The 11906-nt window shown below is 29.7% G+C and overlaps 1 protein-coding gene across 1 annotated transcript; it reads left to right on the forward strand.

Moving 5' to 3' along the window:
• Nucleotides 1-314: 314 nt before the first annotated feature.
• On the forward strand, nt 315-7938 carry LOC115887886. Its single transcript, XM_030907409.1, has 2 exons — nt 315-388; nt 5726-7938. Exons 1-2 carry the CDS (start codon nt 378-380, stop codon nt 7713-7715), a joined length of 2001 nt encoding a protein of 666 aa, XP_030763269.1. The 5' UTR covers nt 315-377; the 3' UTR covers nt 7716-7938.
• The last annotated feature ends 3968 nt before the right edge of the window (nt 7939-11906 follow it).

An 11906-nucleotide genomic window follows, 5' to 3' on the forward strand; every position in this document is an offset into this window, starting at 1 on the left:
TAAAAATAAAAGTAATAACAACTTAGTAAGAATTTAATTAAAAAAAAATAAAGAATAACATTCCCAACAAGTGGTGATACGAGTCAAATAGAGAACTACAACATTTGGTGGCAGCGACTACAAGATTGGTGACGACGGTGGTCCAATCCAGGATCACGACATTGGTGGCAGCGGTAAAAACTACCAAAGGTTTCCTGAAGGTGCGCCAGACGCAGCAGAAAACCTACCAGTTTTTGAAGAAGATAGAGGCAACGGGCAGTTCTTGAAGGTGCACCAAGAAGCAGCAAGAAGCCCGACACGAGACGTATGACATTGGGGACACTGAAGGAGCGCCAGACGCAGCAGCAAGTCTCCAGGGAAGCTTTTGTTTTCACCAGATGATGACGGGGTAAGTCTTTCATTTGTTTACTGTATTGTGACGCTACTGTTTTTCTTCTGATTTTAGTTAGTTAGATTTAAGTTAAGACAATAATAATTCTGGGCTGCAATAACAAAAAAAAAAAATATTGCTTAAAATTCGTAAATATTTTTTTTTTTCTCTCTTCAAACTAAAAATACATCTATAAAAATAAATAATAATTCTTAAACTAAAGTAATAAATCATTAATAAAATATAATAATGGCAGGAGGTAAAGACGCAACTGATGTTCTGAATTTAATAAATTCATTTGATGGTCAGGGTGACGCAAATTCACTCCAATTTTTCTTAAAAATTGTGATTCAATATTAAAAATTGTCAAAGTGGATCAAAAAGAATTACTAGTAGATTTAATTTTTGGTACTAAATTAAAAGGGGAAGGCACAAGAGGTAACACAATATAAACAGTTTCAAAATTGGGAAGAACTAAAAGATTTCTTATTAGAGCACTTTACTGATAAAAAACACCACCATCGCATTTTCTAACACAAATAATGAATATAAAGCAACATTTTAAGGAAACTGTAAAAGAATATGGCGATAGATTACAAATTCTCTTTAATAAATATAAAGAAACGTGTCACTTAAATTATGCAAATAACGAAGCTACTGTTTTAATAGAAAATTTAAACTCCATTTTAGTCAATACTTTTAGAAAAGGACTCAACGATGAAAAAATTCAAATGCGTATTATTGCCGAAAATACTACATATTTAGATAAAGCTTTATCATTAGCAATTGAAATGGAACTTGAGAATAATGACAGGTTTAAAAACTCGCATTTTAAAAATATAGGTTTTGTAGAGCGTGGAAATAGACAATTAAATAATCATTCTTCTAATAATTCCTGTTTATTTTGTTTTAAAAATAATCATTTAACATCACAGTGTAGACAGCTTAGGCAATACGAACAAAATAGTAACTCATATAATAGAAATGTACCTAGCAATAATCAGACACGCCCACCGCAAAATTTTAATAGCAATAATAATTTTTCAAATAGACAAGACGTAAATACAGTACAATATAATCAAGGACGTTTCACTAATCGAAACTACAACAATCAAAATTTTAATCAGAACAACGACGTGCGTAATTATAATCGTAATTATGGTAACAATTATAACAGTAATAATCCTCGTTCAAATTACAATAATAGATATTCTCAGAATCCAAGAAATTTTAATAACTCACAAGTTCCTCAACGGCAGCAAAATGTTTCGATACCTCAACAATCTCAAAATTTTTCTAATTACAATAATGAATCCAGTACTACCAATTTTAATAGTTCAAATAATAGATCACCACAACAAATTCAAACTATAAATTCTCAGTCGTTAATCAATTCAGCAGATAATTATTTTTCAGAACCGAGCACATCTCAAAATTTTTCGGGAAACGAGAGCGAAGCCTTGGTCGCGAGCAGCCGATTAAGCGCTTCTTAAAATTAGATAATAGCTGTTCTATGAATTACACACTACCTGAGCATAAAAATAAAATTAAAATTGAGCAAAACTTAATTGACATACCGCATAAATCAGTATTATTTTCCGATAGTTACCAACAATTAGAGATAATTAAAATCCCTTCTTTAGATATAAAAGATAAAGAATTACATCTTTTATTAGATACAGGGGCAGATATATCTTTATTGAAAGAATGTATCTTATTACAAAATAATCTAAAATTAAATAAAACTTGCATTATAGAATTAAAAGGTATAAGTAAAGAACCTGTATTTACTAAAGGTGTTTGTAACATCCCAATTAAATTAAACAATAACAAAGCAATAACTCATCCTTTTCACATTGTGCCAGATAGTATACCGATTAAAAGTGATGGACTATTAGGACGCGATTTTTTGCAAAAGTATAAAGCCAAAATAAATTACGAAGACGGAGTCATTAATTTTGAAGACAATTTTTTTAAAATTTTGCCGTCAGAAGCAACTACAATAATTCCCGCGAGATGTCAAATTATTGTACCTGCTCTAGCTAATTTATCTTCGTCCGAAGGCATAGTAGTTTCAAAACAATTATCCGAACATTTATATCTAGGGTCAAGCCTAACAAAAGTCCAGAACTATAAATGTTTAGTTAGCATATTAAATATTTCTAATGAAGCTCAAACTATCCATACACCTAGAGTGAATGTCGAACCTATTTCTTTTAATGAGTACGAATTTATAGAAACATATAATTATGACATTATCGATCGTTTTGCTAAAATAAGAAAAGAAATTAATCTAGACCAATTAAATGAAGAAGAAACTAATTCAGTATTAGATATTTGTAGAGATTTTAACGATATTTTTTACTTAGAAGGCGATAAACTAACAAGCACCAACACAATAAAACACACTATACCGACAGAAAGTAATAAAGGTCCTATTAACGTAAAACCTTATAGATTGCCTTTCAAACATAAAGAAATAATTAATGAACAAACTGAGCAAATGTTAAAAGACGGGGTAATTTCCGCTTCGGACAGTCCTTGGAATAGTCCTTTACTAGTTGTTCCTAAGAAAAGCGACCCATTATCACCTAAATTTAGAGTATGCGTTGATTTTCGAAAGTTAAATGAAATTACCATTGGAAACGCATATCCTCTACCTAATATAGCAGAAATTTTAGACCAGTTAGGAAAATCTCATTATTTTACTACCTTAGATCTTACTAGTGGATTTCATCAGGTAGAAATGGACGAAAAAGATAAAAATAAAACCGCTTTTAGCACTAATACAGGACATTACGTTTATAACAGAATGCCTTTCGGTTTAAAAGGAGCTCCCGCCACATTTCAAAGACTCATGAACACAGTTTTAAGCGGTCTTAATGGTATGAAATGCTTTATTTATTTAGATGATATAGTAATTTATGCAAACAACTTAAATGAACATAACGATAGATTAATTGAAGTTTTTCAAAGATTTAGACAACATAATTTAAAACTTCAACCTTCGAAGTGTCAGTTTTTACGAAAAGAATGTTTATACTTAGGTCACATTATTACAGAAAACGGCATTAAACCAGATCCATCAAAAATTCAATGTGTAACAAACTTTCCGCAACCTAAAAATCCTAAAGATATAAAATCTTTTTTAGGGCTTGTAGGATATTATAGGAAATTTATCAAAAATTTCGCTAAAATTGCTAAACCTTTAACCGAATTATTAAAAAAAGATTCTGTTTTTAATTGGGGTATAAAATGCGAAAATTCTTTCCAAATTCTTAAAGATAGTATAACTTTTCCACCTGTTCTCCAATACCCAGATTTTACCAAAGAATTTATTATAACAACAGATGCGAGTAATTTCGCAGTAGGAGCAATTTTATCGCAGGGTAAGGTTAATCATGATCGTCCAATAGCGTTTGCTAGTAGAACTCTAAATAAAGCAGAACAAAATTATTCAACTTCAGAAAAAGAGCTAACTGCAATCGTCTGGGCAGTAAAACATTTCCGTCCATATATTTTTGGCACAAGATTTAAAATTGTTACAGATCACAAACCCCTACTCTATATATTTAATATCAAAGACCCTGGTTCTCGTTTGACGCGTTTTAGAATAAAACTTGAAGAATATGACTATGAAATAATTTATAAAGCTGGAAAGATTAATACAAATGCTGATGCATTGAGTAGAATAGTTAGCACAACAAATGTCAATTCTATTATTACCAATTATGATAATTTTAAAACACATCTCGAAAGCCATATAATTATTAATTCCAAAGTCAAAGAAAAAAACACAAATCTGTTTGAAACACCACAACTTATACCTATAGTTTTATTTTTGCCAAAATTATTCAACAAAAACGACTTTAAAATTCTAGAAAAAAATAAACAAATTAATACATTTTTAGAACATTACGATAACACAAATCCTTTAGACATGCCGTCAGTTTTTCAGTATCAACAAAATAATTGTAATATATTTCTATTAACAGACAACGAAAATACATTCAGTGATATTAATTATGAAAATATTTGGTCTTGCTTACTAACTTTACGAAATATTATATCCAACGAAAAAACCGAACTATCATTTATAAAATATCATTACAACTCATTAGTCAAATGGGAAATCGTTCTTCCTATGATAAGATATATTTTTAAAGACCTCTATTCAGAAATTACAATATTTAACAACAGTCTTATCAACCCCTCAGATGCTGAAAAAGTTGTATTATTAAATGAAAATCACAATTGTCCATTAGGAGGTCATCAAGGGTCATCCCGCACATATAAAAAATTATCTCAATTATATACATGGAAAGGTATGAAAAAAGACATAAAAGAGTTTATAAAAAAATGTGAACTTTGTCAAAAAAATAAACAGTCTCGAAAAACAAAAATGCCTATGGTAATTACGACCACGGCATCAAAACCGTTCGAAAAATGTTTTTTAGATATAGTTGGACCACTACCAGAAACCGAAAATGGTCACAAATACATATTAACCTTTCAGGATGATTTAACAAAATATATAATTAATATACCTATGAGAAATCAAGAAGCTGTAACTGTAGCGCATCATTTTGTAACGAATATTATATGCATTTACGGAATACCTGACATGCTAGTCACAGATCAGGGGTCAAATTTTTTAAGTGATATTTTTAAAAGTACTTGCAAGTTTTTAAAGATAAAAAAGATCCAAACAACAAGTTATCACCCAGAGTCAAACGGAGCACTAGAACGCTCTCATAAAGTTCTAGAAGAATATTTAAGACACTTCATTAAGACATCTCAAACAGACTGGGATAATTGGATTCCCTATGCAACATTTACATATAATACTACACCTCACACTGCTACACAATTTTCTCCATTTGAACTTTTATTCGGACATATTCCTACATTACCAACATCAGTTAAACAACCACCTAAAGTCAATTATACTTATGATGATTTCATAAACAATCTTAAACAAAAAATGCAACATTCTAATCAATTAGCTAAAGAAAACTTATTAAAATGTAAAAACATATCAAAAAATAATTACGATAAAAACAGTTATACCAGAATATTCGAAATTGGTGACAAAGTGTTACTTTACGACGAATCAGTTCGACGTGGCAGAAGTAAAAAACTTTCCGCCTTATGGATTGGTCCATATACCATTATAAAAAAAATATCAGATGTAAATTATACAATTCAAAAAGGAAAAAATAAACAAACTATTCATGCAAATAGATTAAAATATTTTTATTATTAAAACTAAACATAATCAGTATATATAGATTATAAAAACTAGAATTAATAAATTTTAATTAGCTTATTATTAGTATATATATTTTGTTTTAGGGTTAATTTATTTATAATAATTACCAGTATCCTAGCAGTAGTCCACTCAGAATACAATATAACCACTTATGACTTGAACCCTGGAATACACTTTGAGCACCTGGGCGAACTAAGGTTTTTTAATAACAAATGGAAACTAGTAACTTTTGTAGAATTAGAAAATATTAGTAATAAGTTATTATCATTAAAGAATTACCGTAAGTATACTACAGATTTATGCAATAATGAGAATGCTCAATATCACTATTATATTTGTCAGTTATTTTTGAAAAGTTCTAAATACACTTTCGAAAAAATTGAAAAAGAACTAGAAGTCTTACACGAATTGATCGGTCATAGTCATTTATCAGAAAGTAGACAAAAACGAGGTTGGTTCAATATTGTAGGAAAAGCAACTAAAGTTTTATTCGGCGTTTTAGATGAAGAAGATGCTAAATACTATAATGATAAAATTTCACAAATGAATAAAGACGAAACTTCAGTCCTTCAACTTTTAAAAGAACAAACAAAAATTGTTCAATCAACAATAATTAATTTCAATAATACTATTGGAACTTTAGATTTTAACGAAAATTTATTAAAAAATAATATAAAAAAGATTAGCGATGAATTAAGCAAAGTCAAAGAAAATTTTCATTTTCTATATATAAAAACCGGCATAGAAGAACACGTCACTATTTTAAATATGATGCTAAATCAATTACAATTAGAAATCATGACGATTACGAATGCTATTTTAGTAGCAAGAAAGGGAGTTTTACACCCCTCAATATTAACGCCATTAAGGTTAATTAACGAATTAAAAGATGTGTCCGAATCTCTACCTCATGGATTAGAATTTCCTGTACCATTAGATCCGCTCAATGCAAATCTCATTCTAAATGTTATCGAGTTGCAAGTTTATTTCGAAAACAAACGATTAATATATATTATAAACATCCCTTTAATTGAAACAAATTTATTCTATATTTATAAAATATCACCCTTTCCAAAATTAATGTCAAATAACCAGTTTATATTAATTCAACCCTCATCTAAATATATAGCAATTGACGAAAGCAAACAGCAGTTTATTACACTGTCGGAAATAGAATTTAATACTTGTTTAAAAATTATAGAAAATAAATTTATTTGCAAGCAACAAAAACCAGTTTCTCTTGCTCATTTGGCAGATAATTGCGAAGTTAAATTATTGCAATTCACAAATATCATACCTGATATCTGTGACAAACGTATAATTCAGTCAGATAGAGCAATTTTTATTCAACTACAAACCAGTAACACTTGGTTATTTGCAGTTCCTCATCCAGAAACTCTTACGATATCATGTAATAATAAAAAAAATCACGTAGATGTAATACTAAAAAATTGCGGTAGTGTCACTATAGGTAAACAATGTAAAGCTTATAGCGCATCATCAATGCTAATCCCTCATGGAAATACAGTCCAGTCCAATATTTCAAGTGATTTTATTCCACCATTCGACATTAGTGATAATTGTTGCGAAAGGATAAAGGAAGAAAAAATAAACATTAGTGAAATATTTCTCAACGAACATTATAGGAAATTAACAAAGCACATCCCCGAACTTAATGTAGCGAGCCATAAGCTAGAAGATATTGAAAAGTTAGGTGATGAAATTCTAAAAAGGAAACTTGTAAACAATTATACATTTCCAGCATCTGTAATTGCCTATATCTTAGCTCTTCTTGCTATTATTTTTATTATTTATAAATTGTATACAAAATGTACTAACAAGACAGCCTGTTGCGGAATTATTCCAAACTTATGCATTAGAGTTAATCAGTCTGTGGAACCATCTTCTAGAAATAGTGATAGATATGTTGCTCATTATAATCGTAATATTAGCCAAAACTCTGAAAATGTAGGTAACTATGAAAACTCCGAAGAAGAGAATGTTAATTTACAGGCGCCCTCGCGCAGACCCATTGGGTATGTACCATCAAGGCGACCATTAAAAGAAAAATAATTTCCGCATTTGATACATTTTTAAATCTGCAATAGTTATAAAAAAAAATGTTAGTTAAGTTAGAATGTAAGTTAGTTATAATTAGTAGTTAAGACTTGTATAATACTTTTATATATGTACTTTTATTCATTTCCATCTGAGTTATACTAATTAATTATATAAACATTTGTTTTGAGATTTCATATCACTTTCACCTCATGAAATCTCTCATTAAGGGGGGAGGTGTTGTGAACATACATTTAATATGGTTATATGTATATGTATATTCGACAAATTGTATAAAATATTATTTTTACCCTTATTCTACGGCTATGCCTAAAGAATTTAAGGTACGAAAAATACCATCAACATTATTATTCTTCTCAGAAAGATGGGTGATGCAAATAAACAGAACCATTACCTTAAGATGAAATTTGGAAGAAATAGTCATAAAAGTTGCATCATTTTTAGTTTTCCTTTGTAATTCGTTTACTTTCAGACGCGATGTCTGGTTTCTATTTACTTAAGAAATGGTCATGTTTGTCCCTTTTGCAAAACCTACCTGAAAATATTATTAAGAAATAGTAGGTACGCCCGTGGATTTTCGGAGAGGGCATTCTCATAAAAGCACGGTCACAGAAGGACCAGGGACATTCATAAAATTTTTCATAGACGTAATACTGCTAAATTTATATTTTGTATTAAAAGTTTAAAAATAAAAAGTAATAACAACTTAGTAAGAATTTAATTAAAAAAAAATAAAGAATAACATTCCCAACAAGTGGTGATACGAGTCAAATAGAGAACTACAACATTTGGTGGCAGCGACTACAAGATTGGTGACGACGGTGGTCCAATCCAGGATCACGACAACATGCACAGTAATATAAGAGGGTTGATTTGGAAAAATTGTAGGCACAGCATCTTCTGTAGGTTTTGGACGTGTCCTAGTTACAGCTAATATTGTTGGGAAAGAGAATGTAGACAGATCCTGAGTACTTATTATAATTGCTTCTACAAGGCACAGGCACAGAACAATTTTGCGGCATTTTTTATTTCACAAAGAAAAAATAAAGAAACGAAAACTGTTTTACCTAAAAATACAAGTCACTTATGTTGGTTTAACACTATACACTAACACTAACGCTATTAATTATGTTTTTATATAAATTCTCCAACTTTTTCCTAGCCCGGACACACAGCCCGCATTGCCGGTGTTACTATAATTTTTACCGGTTTAAAGTATGGTTTTTTTCGCGGGTACGATGTTATGAATCGGATCTAGATAGTTCACTATTCACTCAGAGTACACTCAAAATTATTTAGTATAATTTTATTAGCATAGAAACGCGTAAAAAACACAGATTTGTTGCGAAACTAATGAAAACAATAGGTTTGTTTACGACTACTAATTCTCGACCACTTCGGTAGAACTGTCAAAACAGTCAGGCCTTGAATATGACGTTAGTCACGTATAAAACAATTATTTATATATATATGGAAGGCCCTGTCTATTGATGCTGAATAAAAATCGATAATTTTTTCATGTGATATGAAAATAAAATTTGTATTTTTTTGAAACCCGCGCCTTCACGTCAAATATTTATCTCTTTTGAATCATTTCCTGTTCTAAAAATTTTCGGCGCATATTTTAAAATTTAGGTTTTTGCTACAGCAATGCCATCTTAAGTCTTCCCTTTTTATGACAATTTTTTAATGCACGAAGATATTTCTCCTTACCTCTACACTCCATATTACGTCATATACTAACATACCAAATCTCGTTTTTTTATCTCAAAAAACAAAAAAGTTATAGGGGCGAGCCACTTTTGAGACGCACCCGGTATAATCCAGGCCAGGCAATATTTCTTCTGTGGTATGAGGGTGTGGATTTTTCAATTAAGACCGATCAATTTCCTGCCAGGCGGCAGGAAGGTTAAACGGATATTTGATGAAGGTAAACAGCCTTCGAAATCTCGGGATTATAGCAAGTCAGAATGGCCGCCGACCAGAAAACAGAAATGTCGAATTTTTATGTTATATTGATAAATGGCGAGAATGAGTTGAGATTGTGGCCAACATAATATATGATTTGATATTTTGAGATAAGGTTTCTGGTAAACTGAGGTTTTAATTAATATAGAAGAAGGGTATTAAATCAATTTTTGGTTTGAACTTAACTGAGAACGTTAAAAAATATTTTGTTATATACACTGAAAAAATTGTAAGTAATTTTACAAAAAAATATATAGATAAGTTATAGTATTTTTAACAAAAAAACTTTTAAAAATCTTATACCGGGTGCGTCTCAAAAGTGGCTCACCCCTATATATTTTTTATTTTTTTAATTAAAAAAACGAAATTCTGTATGTTTTTCTTCAAAAACTACGTCTTTTCCCGTTCATTAACTACATGAAAACTACTTTAATAAACTATGTCTTGATATTGATATTATGAATTATTTTGCTTTGTATGAGGGGTCGAAATAATATGATGTGTGAATATTATATTTAAAGCCATATTTCTTCTGTTTTCTTAAATACATTGTGTTTTCTAAAGCTTCAACTTATTATAACTTCACCTCAAATCTTTGATATTTGAAAGTTACATACATAGGTTACATAAACTACACCCTCTACATAAACTACATTAACTACATGTAATGTAGTTTATGTAGTTTTTAAAAATAACATGTAGTTTTCCGAACCCTGATAGCCATGGCACTCTAGATTGAAATTTAAAATAGGATTTTTTATTAAGCTAGAATGTCAAAAGTTGACATATGATAAGTCATTCTATTCAGGGTATTCTTTATTACCGAGGGTGCCATTTAAAAATCAAAAGTTGTAGTCATTTTCGGTGAAACAGGAAGTGACCACAAACAATTGAATACGTTAATCAATCTTAATTTATGTCATATACTAACATACCAAATCTCGTTTTTTTATCTAAAAAAATAAAAAAGTTATAGGGGTGAGCCACTTTTGAGAGGCACCCGGTATATACAGGGTGAGCCTTAAATAAGTGCAAATATTTTGAGGGCTGGTAGATCTCGATAAAACAAACAAATTATCTCTTTACCGTTTTTCAAATATGTAGGTCCAAAATAATCGAGTTATTTTACTTTGAAAATTTCCAAAAAAATGATATTTTTCTAAAATTTTGAGAACCGTTGAATCTCTTCTGGGTTTTATCTTTATTGTAAATTTAATCTACTACTTATGTTGCCATATTATCAAAAATTTATGTTTTTTAACTGAAAGCTTCCAAAAATTTCTTTAAAAAATTCCAAATTTAAAAAAATTTATTTTCGCGAAAAAAAAAATCATAATTGTGTTTCGGGGGTCGAAATATACTACCCATAAAAATATTTGCACTTATATAAGACTCACCCTGTATTTATATAATAACATATTGAATGTAATTATTGTAATTATTCTTTAGCCTTTATACAGGGTTGTCCGAAATGTATTCCGGAAACTTCGGCAACATATTCTGCAGATAAAAATAAGTAAAAAAGTTCGTATAAATGTATGTCCTAAAATGCTTAGTTTCGGAGATACAGGGTGTAGAAATTTCATTTTTATTTCGATTTTTTCGAAATAATTTCTGAAGTAACCTCAATATTTGGATGAAAATTGGTGCCTGGGAGTTTTTTGACATGAGAAATTTGATTTTGATGTCAATATGACTCCTACTAGTAGAGGGCGCCACCTACATATGTTTTAACTGGTTTGAAGAGTAATAACTTTTCGTCCGTACCTGTATAAAACTACTGAATAAAAAAATATACATTTACAACGTTTTTTACTTGAAAAACGTCTTTTGGTAAAAACCGTTACGAGTAATAATTTTCGAGATATTTGGAATAGAAATTATCAATACCTGTCATCATTGACATAAATTAAAGATGCTGACTAAATAGTTATTAGACTCAAACCGTAAATTTGAATTTTTTTTGTGCCAAATGTTCAACAGAAACTGTTATATCATCATTTTTGCAAAAAAAATTATGATTAATTTAAAAAAATTAAAGTTTCCCAAATTTATTATTTCAGCGAAATAACTATCTACTCAACGTGTTTATTTTTCGTCAATAATGACATGTATTTACTATTTCCATTCTAAATATCTTAAGAACGGTTGCTCGTAGCGATTTTTACAAACAGATATTTTTTACGTAAAAAATCACAGAGATGTATATTTTTTCGC

The sequence above is a fragment of the Sitophilus oryzae genome, unplaced genomic scaffold (assembly GCF_002938485.1).
Source record: "Sitophilus oryzae breed Bouriz unplaced genomic scaffold, Soryzae_2.0 scaffold_661_pilon_pilon, whole genome shotgun sequence".
NCBI lineage: Eukaryota > Metazoa > Arthropoda > Insecta > Coleoptera > Curculionidae > Sitophilus > Sitophilus oryzae.